The 22767-nt window shown below is 42.2% G+C and overlaps 1 protein-coding gene across 8 annotated transcripts in view; it reads left to right on the forward strand.

Annotated features, from left to right (window-relative positions):
• Positions 1 to 22767, forward strand: part of KIAA1549 (UPF0606 protein KIAA1549 homolog) — a 157660-nt gene that overhangs the window by 79064 nt on the left and 55829 nt on the right. For 7 of the 8 annotated variants that reach the window (XR_005844153.2, XM_046910086.1, XM_046910088.1 and 4 more), the window contains 5 exons: positions 6674 to 9370; positions 10796 to 10884; positions 16628 to 16805; positions 18401 to 18531; positions 20471 to 20654. Coding sequence is in view for 7 of the 8 variants with exons in the window: in XM_015287584.4 (XP_015143070.2) it covers positions 6674 to 9370; positions 10796 to 10884; positions 16628 to 16805; positions 18401 to 18531; positions 20471 to 20654 (3279 nt within the window). In the remaining variant the exon portion in view is untranslated. The remainder of the gene's footprint in view (positions 1 to 6673; positions 9371 to 10795; positions 10885 to 16627; positions 16806 to 18400; positions 18532 to 20470; positions 20655 to 22767) is intronic. The other variant, XM_025155864.3, reaches the window with a different exon arrangement.

Raw genomic sequence — 22767 nt, forward strand, 5'->3', positions numbered from 1 at the left:
AATTTGGTGGTTTCCAGCAAAAGCATAGGTTCATTGAGGTATCACTTTGTACTTCGGTCAGTTTTAGATGTAGTGCTTGAGGAGTATCATATTTTCTTGTCTCAGAAAAGTATGAAATTCAGTGAGACCATCTACTCAACCTATTTTATTTCTACAAAGACTTTGTCAAACCCTGCTGGCAAGCAAGCGAGGGTTTGTCTGTGCTGCCTCCCTTTGTGCTTTGGTGCATCTTTTCTGTTCATATGGAGCTGGAAAGCGGTGTTGGTTTGCTGTGGAGGAGGGGGAATTTCATGTAAACTTGCACCTGGGCGGCAGCTGAGCCGCATCTGTTTGCATGTGGATAAAGAACGACTTCAAGATGTTCCACTTCTTTCTTGGCTGCGTGTGGAGCCCTGGTGTGCAAAGTGAGCTTGCACGTACATAGACACCCACTTTATGTGCTTCCTAGTAACAGTATTATTTTTCTCTTAGTAACGCCTTTTCTATTATGGTAAAATGTTGCCTTTAACCTTACTGCAGTAGGAAAGGCTGCTGTGACTTAAATTTTGTATTTCTTAATCTTTTCTCTCTTTTAGTCTTGCATGTAGTATAAACACCTTAGATACTGAAAATTCACAGGCATGCATCTCTCAGCCTTTAAAATGCTTGGAATCTTTCCCAGTAAGAAGATGAACACCTTTGAGAAAGGGCTGCCTGTCCTGCTCCTGCCCTTTGCCCCTCATTCAGCCCCAGCACGTGCTAGCTGGAGGGGGCATTGCATGTGTGTGCAGTAGCAGCATCTGAAAGCTGCTGTGGCCCTGCTGAGGAGCAGGACCCCCAGCTCTGTCCTTGCCCTGACATCGCTCTGGTGACAGGGTTGCTGTCGCAGCTCAGTCTGTGCTCAGTATCTCCTGGAGGAGGAAGGAGAGGGTTTTTCAGCTGCCAGTGCTCTGTGACTGGTATTTTCCTACAAGCTAGACACTTAAGAAATTAGTCACAGGCTTACACAAGAGAGCCGTGGGTATTCTTTGTAGTGATCTAATATGTACATGGTCTTTTTGACTGAAGCTGGGCTAAATGCTGTCAAATAAAAAAAGTTATTAAGTGTTAAGCTGCATGAGGAAGAGTTGACGATTTATTCACTTACCGTTGCACCTATCATCCTCTTTACCCTTGGGTGGTCTCATCCCACACTACATTCTGTTTCTACAGTTTCAGACTTTACAGTTCTCAAACAAAAACCTGAATCGTGGTGAATGGCAAAAAATTTGTTGAAAGCTTCCTTGAGATGTGACATGGTATCCTGGGCTCCATCAGAAGGGGGTTGGCCAACAGGGATGGGGACATGGCTGACACTCTCTACTCTGCCCACGTGTGGCCCCATCTGGAGTACTGCATCCAAGCCTGAGGCTCCCAATACAGGAAAGATGTGGAGCTGTTTGAGAGGGTCCAGAGGCAGGCCATGAAGATGATCAGAGGGCTGGAGCACTGGAGAAGGCTGCAAGGAGACCTCGCTGAAGCCTTCCAGTATTTAAAAGGGGATTATAAACAGGAGGGGAATCAACTTTTTACAAGGGTTGACAGTGATAGGACAAGGGGGAATGGTTTTAAGCGCAAAAAGGGAAGGTTTAGATTGGATGTCAGGGGGAAGTTCTTCACAGAGAGATGAGGTGTTGGCACAGGCTGCCCAGAGAGGTTTTGGATGCCCTATTCCTGAAGGTGTTCAAGACCGGTTTGGATGGGGCACTGGGCAGCCTGGTCTAGTACCAGATCTGGAGGTTGGTGGCCCTGCCTGTGGCGGGGGAGTTGGAACTCGGTGATGCTTGAGGTCCCTTCCAACCCAAGCCATTCTATGATTCTATGACATATGAGTCTGCCCAAAGTTAGAGAGCCATCTAGTCAGTTCATAGCTAAAATTTTAATTTGGGAGCTGTTACCTCGACAAGGGTTTTCTAATGATACTTGGAATGTATGTAGCATTGGCTGCTGGTCTACCATAGTGCCTCTGTTTTCTCCTTGCTTAAAAAGAAAAGACACTAAAGCTTGATGATGTAGATCCTTGCATTTATTTAGAGAATTTTTAAAAAATAATTTTTATGTTGAAATCTACTTTTCTGGCTACTTTTCTAGTGCCAGCTACTTTTCTGGCACTTTCTAGTCTTTTCAAACTCTAGTAGCCAGTACTTACTTTCTCAACAAAACTAACATTTCTATTCACAAGTTTTAATTTTATTACAACTAAAAACTTCACTGGTTGTTCTTTTTTTTTTTCTCTTTTGTTATGCCTGTACCTACCACCTGTAATTGAAGATCTCTGTGAGACAAGAAGCTACCTACACTTTCATACATACTGACAGTTGTGGCAGTATACCACTGCCATATTTTACTAGCAGGGTGCAGAAAAATGATGTGCCTTTTATAGAATTTGCAAACTGATCAGTGGCAGAGATGAAAGTACATCTCACGTCCTGCATTTGTAATAGTGTGTGTATATATGAACATATATTTTTATGTATTCATATATCGATAGGTATTTAAATGCAGATTTGTTGTTTTGCTTTATTATATAGATTGTAACAAGGTTTCTCTCCAACACTGCGAGTGTAGAGTGAATGAAGACTGTATTTCTCTAATTGCTTTCTGCAAAAATGACCAGCCTGGTTCCTGGGCTATGCACGCATGTGGCTTTCTAGCAATCTGATGTGGTAGGCTTTGTCCTCAAAGAAGTCTACAGACTGCAGCAGCCCTTCGCTGCTGGGAAAGCAGTGTGCTGGTATTATGGCCCTTCATGAGTACACTACATTCAGCCAATGTTGTGATGCCCAGCCACGCTTCTGTAAGTGCAGCGTTAGGGCTCGTTGTGTCCAGTGACAGGTTTTGGTGCTGGTTGATGTTGTTCAGCCTCCAGCCCGTTTCGGTGGGTGGCAGGAACAGCAGAGTTCACCACCCCATGCACATTAGCGTATTGCTTTTGCTGTCACTCCTTTGGTTTCTGAATGTCTTTGTCTGGTTGAAAGCATTGTCCTGATGCCATCTGTGGCTCATGTGACCTTTTCCACCGGTGTTCTCTTTCCCTCCTCTTTGCTGTAGCTTAGCATCACAGCTTGGCTTCCCGAGCTATCTATTCTTTACCAGCTTTGTGGAGTGTGGCTTGTCTGCTTGTCATCCTGTCACCATTGCCCGGCTCAATGGCAGCACAGTTGCTGGATGGTGAGTCTGTCACCCAACAACAACAGCTGTGCGAGCAAACAAGTCAGCATTGATATTAATCAATAGCTTTGTGCAGTCCCGGCATTAAAGTACAGCAGAACATGTGCAGTCTGTCAGCCCCTTTGTCCCGCAGCATAGCCAGATCAGCTGCTTTGCAGCGATGAGGATGCGATTGCCATGTGTTGTGCCTTCCCCTCCTTCAGAGCGCGGTGCTGCTCCTCTTTGTGCACTCTGCCTGCTCCCTGGCACATCTGCTGAACGTCCCATCTGCACCCAACGCGTGGTGCGTAGCTCTGTCAAGTAGTGTGCTGTTCTGCTGAAGATGACAGAAAACAGTAATTTGTATTAGTAGTGGCATGTCATTAGTACTCCCTGCTTCTAAAAAACCAGGCGAAGCGACTAATGTAGAACACGGGATTGCAAACTTGCCAGGGAGTTTCTGTTTCAAAAGCTTGTTTGCACAAGTGAATATTTTCCTCTGCTCATCTCAAGTAATCAGCGCTCTTACCTTGTCTTGTAGCTTTTCTAAGTCCTCTGTGCTCTGGCTGTAGTTTTTCTCTTTGTTTTCCTCAAAAACAAACAAATAAACAAAATCCCACCACAGTTGTTTTCCTTCCTTGCTATTATTTCATGTCTTCCAAAGAAAAACACAGGTTCTCAACAAAAGCTTAGCTATAAAGTCAGGGTGAATTTAAAGTCGGAGCTGCCCTTGCAGTATGCATGTCTCCTAGATTGTTATCAGTGCAACAGGTTGATGTTTGGACTGGATGATCTTGGTGGTCTTTTCCAACCTTGATGATGCTGTGATTCTATCTAGCTCTACGGAAATCTTTGTGACTCGCAGTCACTTCCAGCAGGGTTTTGCCCTGTCAAGTAGAACAAAGATAATAGGGGCTCTCCGTGGGTGAAGGAAGGTGAAAGGGTACAGCATGGGCTTCTGTAGGCAGTGCAGCTGTTTTGTCTGCAGAATCAGCTTATCTGTCATCACCTGTAGCTTTTTGCAGACCAGAAGTGCTCTTGCTAATCAGAATGTGGACACCTTTGCCGTTCATATTAAGTATCATGTGTAGTGATGTCACATGTACCGTGCGTTCTGTCTTCAAGCTGACACAGCTCTTGGCTTACTAATGCTGGGGATTACAGCATGAAACCATGATGAACAAGGACAACTTTATTGGTGCATCTGCCTATAATTTGGAATTCATTTTGAACAAACACTGGGTGTCCAAAGTCTGACAAAAATGGGCAGTATTTTACAGTATTCTACTTACAAGGACCGGTGGCCCACCTTTATGGGAGAGAAGTGATTCATTTAGACAGGGCATGTTTTATGGTCTTGTGATTTTTTTCCTTTAGTAACTCCCTGCTTACTCAAAACGTCAGAAAGGCAAGAACTGAAGTCAAGGGAAGGAGTGAAGTCAGGAAGAACTTCAACAAGGGGAAAACATAGGGCACCTTTCTGTCAGCAAGGGAGGCTGGCATCACAAGCCCCTGCTTGGAGGGTCTCTACTTTGGTCCCATGCCTCTCGGGGACTGCTTTTGCTGTTACTCTCAGTAACCACTTCTGAAAGCCATCATTCAGGGTGGCCGTGCTGCACTGTGTTCCAGCAGCAGACCTCTGAGGAAGAAGTCAAGGATGTACCTGTGTATTTGTCCTGCGCAGCTTTTGCACGAGTGTCCTGTGTTGTTGTTTTTATTAACTTTTTCTCTATTTATCTCTATTCATTTTTGCTTGAGAGCTTTCTAAGGCGATTTGTTTCATCATCACACCACAAACGTCATGTAGCTGGCAGTGCTTTCAGTGTGTTCCAGGAGGAAAAAGTGGTTTGGGACTACTTAAGAGAATGATAACTGTTAGACTGTAAAATACTGCACGTGGAATCTGTAAAATAAAGCATATTATCGCAGCAGTACTGTTTGAATGGCGGTGGTTAGTGTTATAGTAGCATTAGCTCTGTGTGTTAATTGTTACAATTGTGCTTCTCAGATCAGCAGGTTCAGAATTTACCAAGTCGGTGTGTCAGTGCTTGAAAAATTGTGTCAGGGGATTTAGCAGACAGGGGCAGAGGGGGTGATGGCAGCAGTATATCACTTTTGGAAAGTGCTGTTCAATTGGCAACAGTATGTAACAGATAGGTGAACTGCTCCTGCAAAGGTCTGCTGTGGACTACCGGGTTCAAGGCATGCTCTAAGGGCTTGCTAATGTAGCTACGCTTCAGCGGTCTACTGTATCACCATCAGGCACTTTCTACTGTGTATACTGGCTTTTATTTTCAGCTGTTCCCTAGTGGTTTAATTGGTTGGGATTCCCACCCCCCACCAGCTTTTTCAGTGTGTGCTGTCAGTAGGCTCAGTAGTATGAAAACAGTAAAGTGAGGAAAACAGGATGATTGGGGGATAGCTAAACTAAGAATGAAACCTTTGTGTGTACCCTAGAAAAAATGTCCAGGGGCAGTTTTCTGTGATTTCCTTAAAACTCAACTCTGAAGGCTAATAATCCCATCTAGACATTTCGGAGAAGTGCTCAATAAGAAATCTTTTCTCTGTAAAACACATCAAAAAGTTTGGTTGGAAAAAGTTTGTATGGACATCTCCGCGCAATCCAAGAATACTTTTGCAAGAGTGGAAACTATAGTGAAGTTGTGCAATTGATACATGATTTTTGCAAGAATCTTGTTAAAAAGTCTGTTGAAATCACAGCTTTTCCTCCTTATTGCTTGAGCTCAGCTATGACTACTTCAGTCCTGCGAGCTGAAGCAGTGAAAGTTTTGTAAACACAGAACTCCTACAGCAGGATGCGAATGAAGATGGCAGTTGTGTAATGAAGCAATTTGCCACAACTGCTTACAGGCCAAAATGAGATGAACGGCAGGCAATGTAAACATAACATTTGGATGGTGGACGTGATTTATGTCAGCAAATACTTGCATGTGGTAGCTGACTCATGTAATGGGAACCCCTATTCATCTCTCATCAATAGCGTGAGTGTCACTCATTGCTGATATTTCCAGGAGCTGGTCCTTGGAAGAGAACAGACCTGTTCGTGAGCCTAATAATAAGAAACAGTAAAACTGGAGGAAATGAAGTGATGCCAGTGGAAAGCAGAAGAGCTAAACTTAGCCCCTGAAGTTACACAAAGTTTTTATCTGTGTTGTACCTTATTACCCTTTCTGATTGCTTACTTTGGGAACACATTAGCTGGCACGTGCAGTAACCTTGTGAGAGGGAGCTGCTCTCCATTCTGCAGGCTCGCTGAGGTGCTGCTATCAAGGGACAAGTGAGAGGGGCTCCTGTCATCCCTCTCATTTAAAGGGAATGGGGTGAACTTAATACTTGTTCTGTCTTATAGAGATTTTTCAAGTACTGGGCAGTTTTGTCTCTACCCCTGAATTCTGAATAGAATTCTGGAAGGTTTGCTCCTTCCAGTCTTACTGCTGAAGCTAATTGCTGGTTTTGTTCTGTTTTTCTTTCTCTTTTTATTTAGATGAAATGTCCTCAGAGCAGCGAAATTTTTCCTTCTTCTCAATGGACTCAAAGGTGCACCAAAGCATATCAGGCAGCAGAACACAAATGGCCTTAGCAGAAAGTACTTTGGAGTCCCAGGAAAGTCATTTTCTACAAACGCTTTTATCATCAGTTACCACTCCCATTGATGCGACTTCCTTTAACCAAGAAGAAACGGCCAGAACTTCAGAAGGGAAAAGTACACCATTGATAGATTTCTCCGTAACAAGCAATGAGGCATTCTTAAGTGACGACAAATTTATTAGCCCGTTTCCAAAGGTACAGTGGACTCCTCCACTGAAGTCTTTTGCAATTTTAACAGATCATCACTCAGATAATACAGTAGAGGCACCAAGAGAAACATTAGAAACTCCATTGCTAACACCTTCATTATCTATCTTTTCTTCGCCATACGATATCTTGGGAACAGCACAGCAAAAGACTCCACTGAGTGCTGTCCTTGATTACAGTACCAGTCTCACAGAGTTGGAGCCTTTTGTACCAGACAGTGGGATACTGACTGCAAGCAGACATTTGCCGTTGTACCCACCAGATACAGGTATTTATTTCACTCCCGTTCCTTCTGAGGAGGTGGACGCAATGTGGGAAAACATAAACAGAAGTGTAACATCTCTTCCTTCTGGGGCCACTTCAGAGGGGTCACCTGTCCATCTCAAGCTGCTGGGTGAAAATAGCCATGCTGCAGCAGGTGCTACAGCACGAAGTGGTGACATTTACACCCGTATGAGTAGCAGGGCAACAGAAGCTGTCGGTGTAAGGACTGACCCCGCTCCAAGTGTTCCATGGGCCATAGTTGCTGCAACAGTTAGCGCTGAGTCTGCTTTGTTTTCAATCAGTCTTCCATTTGCAACTTTCCCAGGTCACTCAGCTGCCATGTCCACCTACCCTGATACAGTTCTCAATGCCGGCTTGTTTACACAGAAATTCTCCAGTACAGCACCAAATTTGCCTGCTGATTCAGAAATACCAAGTCAATCTGAGCTTGATACCGAGCTCATAAGCCCAGTGCCTTTCACGAGATCATACAGTTCATGTTTATATTGTGACTCCGTTTCTCTTCTGCCAGAAGCAGGATTTTCCCCAGAACACGATGTGGGCTCAGGTGATTATGTTGAAACTCTGTCATTCACAGCCTCTGAAGTACAAGGAGTAACTCCGTTTACAACTGTAATTACCGACAAATATGAGTTAGAAGAGCCTACACCTGAGATATTCGATACTTCTTTTCCATCAAGACCAGTTGTTTCATTTTCTTCAAGATTTGCTGAAATCCATGATTCGACTTTGTTTTTACTGAGCACTGTTGACACTGCTCTTGATGATAGAAAACCTGAGAGCTCTCCTTCTTACCATGAGCTCCCCGGAGAGACCTCACTGGACATCTCTGGTTTCCAGTTTTCCCTGCCTGTCGCAGGAACTGTGTCACTGGCACCAAACACTCGTGTAGAAGATCCCGCTACCAGCACTGTTCTGTTGGAGACTGCAACCATCCCAAGCCACCTAGTTGCATCACATGCAGTCAGCCCCACAACTTGGCTGGAGTCGCCAGAACTTAAGCCATCAGAATCCGTATTTTTATTTGACAAGACATCTACAAGGGAAGAGCTGTCTTTAAATATTTCAGATTTTTCATCCAATCTTTTATCAACACCATTTCTTATTGAACCTAGCTACTTACTTGTGTCATCAGCTGTGCTAACTTCTCACTCTGTCATGCAGAGTGATTTCTCAACACTGTTACCTCAGACCTCGTTGACTGGGACATCATTACTTTCTGAGGATGTTTCCAGCTGGGACTTAGCTACTGCTGTCAGCTCTGCCACTGACTCTGAGGTGTCTTTGTTCTCTGTCGGGCAAATCTCGTACTTTTACTCAAATGCATCCTCTGTTCCAGGTGCGCCTGTACCTGAAATAATACCATCATCAGGTTTTCCTTCCGGCTCGTCTGTGTTTCTGGAAGCATCATCAGTATTGCCAGTGGGATCCGAAGCCATGTTTACCTCAGCTGTATCAGGAGCTACCTCTCAGTTAGAGCCTTCCCCTTCCTCCTTGCAGTACGTGGCTCCCACCCTGGTGCTGCCCGCTTCTGACACCGGGCCTCTTAGAAGCAGTGTCCTGCTTGATGAGACAAATCTGATCTCTGTGTTTACTACCTTCCCAACAACTCCTATCTTAAATGCGTCTTCATCTCTGCTCTCAACTGGTCTGGCTTCGGATGAGGATATCGGTGCTACAGTTAAGGCCTCACTGCTTTTAACATCTCTCAGCGAGAGCAGCACTCACACAACAGCCCTTCTGACCGCAGACCCTGATGGCCCAACTCAGCATGCTGATGCCAGCAGCATTCTCCCCTCTCCTACAGAATCTCTGTCTGCGACCACATTGTTTGTTCCCACACAATTTCCCTTGACTTCCCTCCCTCCCACGGGGTACGACGTTCCAACGGGAGCCGGTGATGCTGACACATCAGTTGCTGCCAGCACCATTCCCACCACCGCTGCCACCAGCACCACGGGCAGGTCCAGTGTGTCCTCCTCCCCTCCTCTGGTGACCTCCACTCGACCCGGAGCCACCATCCTCCCCTCTGCCACCAGCACCACCAGGCAGCCCTACGTCTGTGACATCGCGGTCCCTGATGTGTACCTCGTCACTGCTGGTGAGAGGCCACCAACTTCTTTGTTTTGTTTCCAGAAACCACTGTGTTGTGAGCCCTTAGATAAACTGCAGGTGTTGAGTTGGCTACTTGAGTATATCAGAGAAATGTGGTGTAAAATTTAGTCAAATAATAGCTGTAAATCCATGGATCTTTTGCTCTTCAATATAGTAGAATTCACTTGAAGGGAATTTGCTAGGCCAGTGAGTTACATGCACTTTGCATGGTGAATGAAGCTGTGTTTTAACATTGCTGATGTGTATATATAAGTACGTATATTTGAGTGTAGTTTTTCATTTGGTTGCTTGAAAACAAACATTATTCTCACAGTAACGTTCTGCAAATGTTTGTTCTGAATTTCTCCTTTATGTTGACACTGTTGCAAAAAGCCCAGGTGTGAGATAATGTTTTAGTATGAAAGAGGAAATTTGGCTAAATAATTTATTGGATTTTCTTACGTTTTTTATCATTTTACTCTATTAGCTTACGTTTGTATTTTCCCTCCTCTCCTGCTTATTTCAATTGGATTTGGCATGGTTTTAACCAGAAGAAACTACATTAGTGTGTTTCAGAACCAATTGTCTCAGCATGTGTTTTTGCTTCTTTGGTGTTTTCCTACCTCCTCCTGGCTTGCACCAGAGAACTAACTGAGGGCAGCTGTAGAAGTGCTGCATACTCTGTGGTAATCAATATATTTTGCCCTTAAATTTTGCTGTAATGTGGAAAGCAGAGTGATAATTATCTTATTCTCCAGATACGAAGGTGAGCTGACTGCTGGTGAGAAGGAAGATTTATTTTAACCTGTAATTTGAGTGGCTCTGTAGGCAATTCACTGATAGAAAATAGATGCGGATTGACAGTGTCACACTTCTCAGTTGCTTCCTTGTCCTCAGTTGCAGTGTCAAGCAGACATAACATCCATAAGGACGTGAGGGTTTTAGAGCAGTTCCTTAGTGGATACCCCTTTCAGTAACTAAAGACACATTTGTTTACTTTTATGTAAGAGAAAAGTAGATGCATATTTGCTGTGGCTTTTTTCTGACCTCATCTGCATTCCATGCATTGCCTACAAAACTTAAACTGTGTTACGACAGCAGTCCCATTGTGGTGTGCAGACCAGACCGATTGCTGCAACTTTCAGACCCTTTTTGAACGCTTGAGTGACTCTTAAGAAGGTTCCTTGACTAGAATACTGAAGACATTAGATATTGACAAAAATGAAAAGAAATAAGCCTGTAGTTTCTTAAACTGTATTCAGTAGTTTTTTAGGATATGCTCACACCTTTGCCTGTTTCCTTGTCTTATTTGTCTGACACAGTTGATCCCTTTGTCTGCTTTTTCATGCATTACACAATTGAAAATGCAGCTTTGAGATGAAGCCCAAGGCGTGAAGCTAAAGTATACTTACTGACTGACATTAATTTCCAGTGCTGGCCCGAAGAGCTGTTCTCCAAAACGTCAGTGAATCCATCAGAGAAGTGCTCAGAGCTCAGTTCAGGCGATCAGTAGAGCTAGAGGTAAGTGGCATGAAGTGTGTACAAGCACTCTTTGATTAATGTAATACAATAGTGGTTTCAGTTCACAGGCTAAACTAGTAATTTAAAAATAATGCTTATGATGCTAAACCACGGAGAGGTTTATTTCAACTTAAACAGTAACCTTTTGTTTCAATGCGAGTATGACATCCAACTTTTTTTTTTTAACTTTTAGAATGTAATTTATTTTCTAAGGCAGAGCTTTCTTGTTTTTGCCATAGCCGAGCAAGCAGTGTCCTGCCTCCGCTCCTCACCTGCTCTGACTTGTGAGGTGAAACTGAGCTGAAAAGCTTTTACTGTTCTAAAGTATGTTACAGGGTTTTGCTTCTCCTGCTAGTTGTTTATGTGCTTTATGCCTTAAGCAAAGCAAGTCCTTCTCCGCTGCCTTGTGCTGTTTTATCTTGTAACTGAGGTCACCAGCACTTACAGAGAAAATGGTGGAATCTCATATACACAGAGTTTGGCAGATGAGAAAGGCAGGGGAAAAATCAGATGTACAATGGTAGGATATTATTTTTAAGCCTTCAAGCAGGCGTGATTGGAATTTCCCCACTCCTCTCCTTCTTCTACTTACATAGTAAGGAATTTCTGCTCTCTCTTTTTTGTTTTGAATTCTTCCTCTCCACTAATGTTCAAGGATTCGTCTTTGAGCAATATTTCAGTGTTGTTCCCTAACCTTGAAGCGAGTGCCCACTGAGGTGAGATTACGAACTCTTCACCCCCCTCTTCCTGGAGCCCCCTCTGTCTGAGTGAAAAACAATTGCAGAGGTGGTTTAGGGGTACCTTTGTCACATACTTCAGCACAGGGGGTGAAATTGAATGTTTTCATGAAGTTAAAGGTTGAGGTGCAGGTTCAGCTGCAATTGCAGCATGTCATCTCTGTGTTGGTCCAGCTGCAATAGCCCAGCACCAAGGCTGTACCTGGTTCTGTGTGTGGTTCCCTCAGGAAGCAGTTTGAACATCGATCTCTGTGCTCGGAAGGCTGAGATGGTGGTGCCTTTAACTTCTGCTTGCTGGTCTGCGTGGGAAAATGGGTTTTCAACAGCTCCTGCCGCCACCACGGCACTCAGTAACTAAACAGCTCCTGTCTGTTGTTTGTGAACACACCTCTCTGCTGCTCAGTCAGGATAAGTGTGTTGTGTGTTTCTTCCAAACTTCAGCCACCGTAGATTTATGTTTCATTTGGGTCCTTTTAGCAATACCTGCCCATAAGCTTTTAAGGTTGGGTTGTTGGGTTTTTTTTGTATTTTTTTGTAAATAACATATTTTTCTTCCACGTTCTGAAATGCACCTTTAAATTTTGAAACCTAGCATAGTGAAGTAGAAGTTGAAAGTTCAAGGTGACCAACTGCACTGATGTTCAGTGACCTTATATGCCTCAACGGTATGGAGGTGTCTGGATAATAGCATGAATCAGATGAAGTGTGTTGCTAACTATCTGAAGGTTGAGTGGAGCAAACGTTAGATATCCTTACTTCTTTCCACTTTAAATCATTTCATTTCATGCCCACTGTCGTCTTGCAGAGCTCTCAGTAGGTCATTTTGGCTCTAAGGCTGCTTACTGGCAACTGCTTTTATAAGTAACGCAGTTAGTCCAGCTTCATCCTTGGCAGATTCTTTTTTTATCAAAAGGAGAAACCATCTCTGTGGAATCATTTATGCTGATTTTATGCTCGTATGCTGCTATGTGTTCTTTTAGTGATGCCTTTGGGTATAAGTGTTTTTGCACTAAATGTAATCACCAGCAAATGCCTTCACCTCTAGCAGTGGAATACTAACAAAACTGCTATTTTAAATAAAAAGCTGTCTATAATATCAGCATGTTTTATGGTGATGTAATGCAGAATTTTAAACAGAGTTCTCCCGTATTGCTAAACTTAATTAATAAAGCAGACGTGATTTTTGTTAGTCAAAAGTGCCCAGGAAGTGAGTGCACGTTTGCAAGTTATGGTAAAGCAGCACACTTCTTTAAGCTGCTCTTTAACTGTGTCTCCTATTACAGCTCACAGATGTTGTTCCCTTGCTGTGATGTAATGCTCAGTAAATCGAGAGACAGTCTTGTTAAATTTAACTTGGTAGTAATGTGTGCTTTAAAAACAAAATCCATGGCAACATTGGTTATAACTGCTACTCACTTTAAATGCAATCCAAGTTTAACACTGAAAGGCGAATCACTTTTTTCCAGCTTTTTCAGTTGAAACTTTGGCCTCTGATTATTGTTTCAAAAAGTCTGAGCTGCTAAATTTGAAGGGTGGGAACAAAACAAGAGAAGCAGGTTTAAGTCCTGTCTCATGAATAATCTTCTTCCAGTTTTTCTTTTTTTCTACCAAAATTCCTTACAGGAAAGTGAGAGTAACCTAAAATTTGAAAGTTCTTTCCTTCCAGTTGATTTCAGCGTGTGGCATCTGCAGAAGGATAAGACCCTGTGGTTTGAACAAGAGCAGTCTTTTTCAGCTTTCTCTAATGTAAGCTTTCTGACACTTGAGTAAGATGCAGCGTTCAGTCAACATAGCTTTGTTGCATGGGGAGATGAGAAAAAAAACAGTGCTGGCAGTGACTGGCTGGAAGCACCCCAGGTACCATTAAGTTCATACAGACCGAAGAAAGCTTTTTGCCAGCCTCATTTGTGCTGGGAAATTTTATCATGCAGTGTAACGTATACCTCAGTGACTTTGTTACTACATTAATCTGGGGTTTCGGGCCAGGTTTCTGTAATCCAAAATTTGCAAACCTCTGCTTTAAAAGTAAGGAAATGAGTTCATTGTCTGGCAGTGAAATACTTTCTTCAAAGGTGCCACCTTGTGGACTTGCACTGGCTTCTGTCGCATCCATTGCTGCTCAACGCTGCTGAAACCATGGCTGTTATCATTTAGGTGTGTGAAAATAGTGGGATAATTGTTGCCTCCGGATCCTAATGTGTGCAGGAGCAGAATCTCTGTTTCATTTTTAAGACCTGTGAGCCTTTGTAGCTCATCTTTAGGAAGTTAAATGCTCCCTGCAGACTGGTTCCAGAATGCTTAATAAGGTGGTGAGGAAATAGATTTTTTATGCCTTCTACCAGATGTTTACACAGCATAATACTGTGGTGTGTAGGCATGGGTTGGATGGTACTGAAGGTGCATCTAATCAAACAGTTTAGCTGACAATAATCTATAGCAAATGCTTATGGAAAATCGTAAGGAGTAGAGTTAAGCATGCAATCATGTTTTCCCCAAATACTATGATAAGTTGGGACCTAAAACCTTGCCTTGTTAGAAGCATTCTCTCTTGTCAGGGTAGCTTTGAATAAGATAGATTGTATCCTGGAAACGGCAGGGTTGTGTTAGCTGTCTGGCTTTGCAGAAGAGATGGCTCAGCTTGATGTGGTGCGTTGACTCATCCTGAAGGTTTCTGCTTTTGCTGTGGGAACGGCTCAGGAGTGCATGCTGAGTTTTGAGGTGTTAAGGTAAAAAGAAATCTTGTGGTTTTTTAGTGTTAGAATTTGTGTTTGCTAGCTTTAATAGATAGCACTCTAAAACTGTAGGTTAGTTAGCGTGTTTGGTAGCATCTCACTGTCTTGGCAGCAGAAGTGAAACCTCCAAGAGAGGGATGGATGGATGGACGGATGGATGGATGAGTTTGTGAACCATTAGAGCTGTGCCAGAAGGAACTGTTCTCATTCATGAATCAAGAGTCATGAGTTGTTCTCATCTATCCTGCATAACCTTCCAAACTTCTCTGTGAATTACCTTGTATACAGCATCATGCTAACATGGCTATATTACTTCTGGCATCTGAATTAAGTTGCTGAGATTGAACTTAAGACAACCCTGAAATATCTCCAGCAGAAATAGGTATTGTTTTGACCTACACTGGTTCTGATCCACCTACCTGAAAATGAGAGTTTAAAAAGTTCTTTTAACTTTCCATTATTGTGACATTACTTTTGCTCTTTTGCAGCAATGAAATGCAGAAGGGAAGTATGAGTATTTGCTGTACAGGTGAAAATGTCAATGAAAAATTTCAGGGGAGTTCCCAGTGTAGGCTGCTTTCATTGCAACTGTAGCACGCCGGAACAGGTCAGAGGTGCAGGAAGCTGAGCTGGTTATCAGAAGCTTGTTTTCTCGTCTTAAATGCCTAACTATAGCCCATTACAATATGCTGGCTCTTCTAAGCCTCAGTGTATATGGCTTTGGAAAACCACCAGCAAATTGTTAGTGAGATTTGTAATTCTAACTCCTCTTTTTTTTTTTTTTTTTTTTTGAATTTTAAGCAATCTCTTTTGCAAGTAATGGACAAGTTTCTCTTTGTGTGTCTTACCTGTTATAACTGCTGTTTTCCATTTGACAAACTGAAGCTGCAGAGGTCATTTCATCCTGAGATAAAAGGATAAAATTTCAGATAAGAGAAACAGAGAAGAGCTGTGCATATTACTCACATCAAACAAATTTGTGTCCTGTGGGCCTAAAACCATTTATAAAAGCAGGATGCTGCGTATATTTGTGGACTAAGAAGAAGGAAAGAGTAATGAGCAAGATACAGGTTTTTATTCTGTTACTTAGGTAGCTTCTTTTGGTGAGTGTTAGCCCTTTGAAATGCATCATGTTTCTAGAGGGCAGGAAAGGGCTGCAATTACCATTGTGTTATGCTGTTGCAGGAATCCCATCGCAGAGCTGTGGGTTACAATTTAAGTAGCACCGGGCTTTTTCATAAGGCACCTCTTGAAGTTGGGCTATCTGGAAAACCCCTTCACCAGCACAAAGCCTGCCAGATGCCAGCATCTCTCCATCTAAGGAGTGCACTTCTATCACAACCTTCACGTCTCTGGTTCAGATTATTCATTTGTGAGGCCATCATGATATCCCAAAATACTTCCTTTTGAATGCCTTGAGCAAATAAAGCAAAGGGCTGGGAGGGGGAAGGGAGCAAAATAACAGAAAGAGGAAAAAAATAATGCTGGGAAATGGGAAAAGTAGGTGTCCTTGATACTGAGAGAGATTCCCATAGGGAGAAAAGGCATTGGAATTTGTTTGAATAAATAAAAGCCTTCAGTTTGTTTTTACTTAGGTGACAGAATAATAACGTAATAAAAGCATCTGCATGGAAACATTTGCCTAGGCTCATATTTAACTTTCAATTTCATTTCTTTTACATGATGTCTAATGCTCCTCAGGGTTTTTGAGAAGTCTCAAAGTCACGCAATGAAATGGAAGAGGGAAATTGTAATTGTAACTGTGCCGAGAGATACTCTCCAGAATACGTGTGTGGGGGAAATATATCCATAAAACACAGGTTATGTGTATTTTGCTTCTCACACATCACATGTGAATATTATAGAGTGCATTTCCTACGCAACATAGATCTGAAATGTGAAAGCTGTGCAAATGGTTCAGTAAGTAGACAGCAATTTGTACGGGAACTCTCATACACTCCTGGGGAATGGAGATGAGGTGCAGTGCTGCTGTGCTACAGTAAATGGAGAAGAGCTGAGGTAGATGTGCTGTGCTGAGGAGACGGCAGTCGATGTGCCAGGTGCAGGGGGCATGCCTTGCTGATGCACAGGAGGAGAGGCCGCGAGCCCTGTCAGAGTCAGTGTGCTCCTGCTCTTTGTAAAACAAAGGTTGCATTTTCCTACCTACAGAGGTCTAAGCTTAGAAATGCCTGTGCCTGTGTATGTGTAAAACGTTGCTGCCAAATTTCTTGTTGAATTTTTTTTTATTATTATTATTTCCTTTTCTTTCTGTAGGTGTATAAAATTTCCCCAAAGTTTGCTTTCCTGGTGACATCAGGCCCTTTTGTTTACACGGCAATAGCTGTCATAAACGTGCTTGTGAACAGCAGTCTTCTCCGTGGCAGTGCCCCGCCGATCCTCTCCCTGCAGCCTTCTTTCACTGTGCCGGATAGCAGATTCCAGGTTCAGACAGGTGAGTTCTTCCTGGCACAAAGCAGAGAAGGTGTAGCTTCATACTGATTCACCCCTCTCCATTTGTGGAGAGTCTTGTGATTAAGTATAAGCGAGCTCAAGTGAAAATTGTGTTCTACTGCTGTGAGCATTTATTTGTTATTAAAATACTTGTAGCATCTGTGGTAAATTTTAATTAACAATTAAGCCTGTCATTTCATGATTTTTTCAGGAGAGTTTGGCACATTGCAAAATGCATATGCTCTTTACCTCGCCTCATATTTCAGTTGATAGGGAGTGCAAGTTGTTTGCAGTCTTCGTATTGCTTGAAGCGTTAGCAGTATTCTCGTGTTGAAAAGTGAGTGTTTTCGGTGCCCCCTTTCCTGTCGATACCCTGATCAGCACAGCATTTTGCAAAGGAAAGAGGAGAAAAATGTTTCCATTTGCTCGTAAGATCACAATGCAGCTACTTTGTAATGCTTGACTCACGTTTGGAATTATTTTTACCTTAAATTATACTTTCTGTAATTCTCACAGTGAGAATTGGTGAGCAAGAGGATGGCTCGTGCAGTACTCAGCTTTACATGGATGTTGTATGGCAGCAGTATATGTCAAGTCCATGACTACTAGTGATTTAAAGTAACATTAACCATGTAATGGCTTTTGAGAGTCAGTGGTGTCATTTAAAATCTTCTTCAGGCAGTATTTGCATAACAAAAAACAGTAGCCTGATTGGTTGACTGAGTAATGAGGAAGTGACAGGGACTGAGTAAATGGGCAGAGAGTACATGAACATCAAACAATAGGTGCTTTTATTCAGGTATGTTTCATGTGCTTTTTCTGCTCTGTTAGTATCTGTAATTTAAGACAGAAATTCTTTGTGTGAATGGGACATCTTTTTCCACCACTTAGCATGGTTAAACAAATGGGTGATAGCTACATTTCCTCATTGTGACCTTTGTGTAACAGACCCTATTAGGGTCTGTAACCTGATGATAACATTTCTTTGGGTAAGAATACATCAGGAGATGTGCAGATAGATGGGCGCATAGACAGAGATCTGTGTGCCTGCTCACATTTCTCTTTCTCTCCTGTTCTCATTCTTCTGTCAAGGATGTTAAGGCATATCTATACCGATTTATAAGAATGCCTGCTAGTTAGGTATTTTGAAAGTTCGGCTGTTACTAACATACATTAATGGATCCAGTGTGATTCAGACATGCTGACTATTAGATTCCGGTCTAAAAAGAAATTTATTGTTATTTTCCTTACGATTTTAATTGAACTGTTGAATACGAAGGATTTCAGTGTGGCTGATTCAGCACTCAAGTCTTTTGAAATTAGCCCGTTTGTATGTAGCAAAGGTCTTTCAGTATACAGGAGGAAACAGTGGGTATTTTGTCAGCAGTATCTTTGGATAATCTAATTACAGGTTCTTATGAGCTGAAAATTTCCTGCACCAGCACAAAATGTGTATTTTTATCCAGGTTTTCATAGAATATGTCCTGAATTCCACGAAAAAGTGATAGTCCTATGGAACGAGGATTCTCTTGCTCATTTTGTTCGCTCTCATGGAAGTACTTGTCTGTAGAAATAATGTGTAGTCTTTACCTTCAGTGCTTCAGTTTGTGCCTCGAAACATGGATATTGGGTTCTGCAACTTCAGTCAGCGCATCGAGAAGGGGCTGACAATGGCATTCATGGAGGTGAGCAAACAACACCAGGAGTTCTACAACTTCACTGTGCAGGTAAAAAGAAAAGTATGTTTTGTATCTGTCCCTTTTTCTCTTTGCCTTTGGTTGTCCTGTGCTTAACTCAGCCAGTAGGTGTCCACAGGCTACCCCTTCCTATCTAGATCATGTAGAACTGTGATGCTTCATCAGAAAGTCAGAACTTTTCTCTGCAAAATAATCTGGCACATATCACTGGTTTCAAAATTCTTGAAAGGATGATCCAAGTAAATGATGATTTATATCAATAAGCGTTAATGAAAATAACAGGAATTTATATCAATATGAAGAGCCCTGCAGAGAAGGGCTTGGGGGTCCTGATCGATGAAAAGCTGGACATGAGCCAGCAGTGTGCACTTGCAGTCCAGAAGGCCAGTGGCATCCTGGGCTACATCAAAAGAGGGATGGCAGCAGGGAGAGGGAGGGGATTGTCCCCCTCTGCTTTGCCCTTGTGAGGCCCCAGCTGGAGTGCTACATGCAGGCCTGGAGCCCCCAGCACAAGAAGGAAATGGAGCTGTTGGACTGGTTCCAGAGTAGAGCCATGAGGATACTCAGAGGGCTGGAACACCTCTCCTATGAGGAAAGGTTGAGAGCGTTGGACTTGTTTAGTGTGGAGAAGAGAAGGCTCCAAGGAGACCTCATTGTGACCTTTCAGTGCTTGAGGGGAGTTTATAAGCACGAGGGGGACCAACTTTTTACGTGGTCTAATAGTGATAGAACAAGAGTTTGAACTAAAAGAATGGAGATTTCAGTTAGATGTTAGGAGGAAATTCTTTACACAGAGGGTGGCAAGGCACTAGCAGAGGCTGCCCAGAGAAGCTGTGGGTGCCCCATCACTGGAGGCACTCAAGGCCAGTTTTAATGGGGCCCTGGGCAGCTGAGCTGGTGGGTGGCAGCCTTGTCCACAGCAGATGGTTTGGAACTAGATGGTCTTTAAGGTCTCCTCCAACGTAAGCCATTCTATGATAAACAGGCTTATGCTGTTCACATAATCCTTTCACAGAAGTCTGCCCTAGCCCTTTTCAACCTCATTCTCATTGTTTTTTGTTATTACAGAATCGAGTGCAGTCACTATGTTTTTGTTGGAAGACAGTTTTCAGGTCTCATTGCCACTCAGGAGATCCTATTAGGAAATACAGAAATAGTATGCATAGTGTCAGGATCAAACATTCAAGTTTCTTTTGAGTTGTAGAAATACTTTTAGTGTTGTATGTTGCCATGGCAGCTAATACTGGAAATTCGCATGTGAAATGTATTGAGTATGCAGTGGATACTGAATTACATGATAGAGTTTAAAACCTCCTGGAAAGTCAGTGATTCAACTTAAGAGATCAAATCCCTCTTCTCTGATTTCTTAAATGTATTCTAGCTTTGCTGTAGTCCCAAAATTAATATAAACAAATAAATAAATAAATAATATTGTGCAGTGTGCACCATAAACGTGTATCTGTGGTATCATAAAGTCATAGCAGAAGATACTACATAAGCTTTATAGCATATAAAATACTATCTAGTATGTATAGATCAAGTGCATAGCAATGTGCTCAGAACTGTCCAACTGAGAGAAGCAATATAACTAGATAGAATGAAGGCAGTTTCTTGGACTATCAACTTAGCAATTTTTCTTTTTAAATGGTTTAATACTCTTTGGAATAGGCTTGTCTATATGGACATAGTTGCTCCCGTGTATAGGTGGCAAAATGAAATTTCTAACAGGTTAGGGGTCTGGGTATGCATGGTGCAGTCGGTTTTGACCAAGAGAACATCTATTTTCATCATTTGCCTTTGTCATGTTGTCTTCCTGTCTGTCCCATGCACTTCAACATTCATCTAGCGTTTTCCATCTGCTTTGATGTAAAATACTCCCCCTCATATTAGGAAAAAAAATCTACCAAGTGAAGGATACGAATGCCAGTGATTTGATTTTGCTGACACTATTCCAATCTTGTCTTTTCAGATACTGAATATAACTCTGAGTAGGCCTGGGGCTGCGTTTCGTCAGGGCCCTGTGAGCATCATTTTTGCCATTCGAGATAGATATGGTTTTCTAAATGGGTCAGAAGTCAGTGAACAGTTAAGAAACTTGTCCGTGGTGGAATTCAGCTTCTATCTGGGTTTTCCTGTGCAGCAAATTGCTGAACGTGAGTACTTGTGGCCAAGGCTGCAAAATACTTTTTTAAGTATTTTTTCCTCTCTACAATTTAAAAATATCTTTAGGTACCTGACTTGTACCATGAATTCTGTCAAGCAAATCTGTACTTCTCTGCTGGCGTGGTGTGTATCCGTGTTACAGCAACTTATTGCGGTTGTCATCATCCTTTCCTTCTGTCTGTTATCTTAAAGGTGTTACCTTTTAACTCTCTCTCTCGCTTCCTGTGTGCTACTTGTATTGTAAGTCATTTTTTTTTCCAATCCATGGTCGTCCTAAACTAAGATTAGTGGGAACTGCTTGCGTAGTAGAGTTTCCTTGACATTCACTCTTAACAACTTATGTTTGGTTATATTTTACAAGTGACCTCAATCTTATGAATAAGCTAAGTTTCTCATTTGAACAGTAATCCTTGTACAGTAATGGATTGTTCTTGACAGCAGTGACTCACGAACATAAGTAAGATCATGAGAGAACAGTACTGCTTTTCCTGGTGGCACCTGTTAATGTTAATCCAGCCCGTTAATTCTTTGTTTCTCCTATCTCACTGTGCTTTCCAAAGCAGATTTTTAGTCACCCAAGATACTTTTTATGGGCCATATAGTCTTATAGCACTTGACACAGTGATTCTCTCTATACAGTCAAATATTTGGTGGAAAATAAGTCCTAGTGGTAGGTGGTATTTAATTTTTCAATCTTTTTTGTTTTAATTCATTTATTTCTGTTGTTGTTCCCTCTGCAACCATAACCTATTATTTGTATTGACGTTCTTGTTTCCTCTATTCTAACCTCGTTTGATTTCACATGGAATGTACCTCTGCAGTAGCAATAGTATTTAATCGAGCCAAGACAAAAACCTTGAGAATTCTTGTCTGTAAATGACAAGCATTTCTTTGGTTCTCTGTGAGGCCACAGATGATCTCAGACTGTGGGCTGTGATCTTTACCTCTCATTCAATTCAAAATAAATGGATTGCTTGAAAGACATTTCTTTTCACTATGCATTGTTGTTTTTTTGTTTGTTTGTTTGTTTGTTTGTTCTTTTGTTTGTTTGTGCACTTTTCCCCTTGAGCTTATTACTTTTATTCTCTTGGGTATTACTTTTAGTGGTTTGGGTTTTTCTTTCTGTGCTGTACACACCTCTGGTCCTACAGTTTTGAGTTTTGTTCTCATAGTCTGGAGGGCTGTTTGTAGTGAATTTGGAGGTGGCCCCTTGCTGAGAATCTTATCTTTCATTTTGTGTGGTGGGTTGTACGGTGCAGCTTGATAACATTATTTTTACCTACATCAGTACATCCTAAAAGACAAGCTGGTAATAAGGGAAAACTATTCCTATTAAACATGTATATGAACTGTTCGCCTCTTTTTTTTTTTTTTTTTTGCTCTTTTTTCCTGATAGTATTTAAGAAGTGTATGAGTAATTTATTTAGTGCTCAGAGCAGGAATTCTCCCTGTGTTATTTTCATGCTTTTAGTGCCTGGCCAGTGGGACTGATTCCTTGACAGTGCTGGTAGAACTCTGTAACAGCTCACACATCAAAGAGAAAGCTGTGTGAAGCAGATTGAGTGAGGAAGTCAAGTACTACTTTTGCAAGATAGTGCCATTAGGACTCCACAGTCATCAAGTCCAACCACCAGCCTGACCTACTGAGTCCCATCACTAAACCATGTCCCTCAGTGCCACATACACACAGACTTCCAGGAATGAGAACTGCACCACTTCCCCGGGCAGCCCTAGGTCAATGAGTATCTTGCAGTATTTGATCTGCACGTCACTAGAAAGCTCTAACTTACTGTTGATGTAGCACACTGCAGTACAGCTCAATTTGATTTGCACTTCTCTGGTTTGGTCTTTGTAATGCTTCAGCATGTTTGGATTCATCATGGTGGAACACCAGGCAAAGCGCCATTTGATAAGTCAGCAAAGTGAGAAAACAGTTTCTCAGCTTGTTGAGAACTGAGTCTGTCTGCCAGCATGGACAGTAGCGGAAGTCATTCACACACTTTTGTAAGTGAGGCACCATTACTCAGCTCTTTATAGCTATTTCTGCATAGCTTTTTATTTTTGCACTCTTGCAGTGGTTTTGTTTTGAGCCAAAGGATTTTA

This window comes from Gallus gallus, chromosome 1, assembly GCF_016699485.2.
Source record: "Gallus gallus isolate bGalGal1 chromosome 1, bGalGal1.mat.broiler.GRCg7b, whole genome shotgun sequence".
Classification (NCBI taxonomy): Eukaryota; Metazoa; Chordata; class Aves; order Galliformes; family Phasianidae; genus Gallus; species Gallus gallus.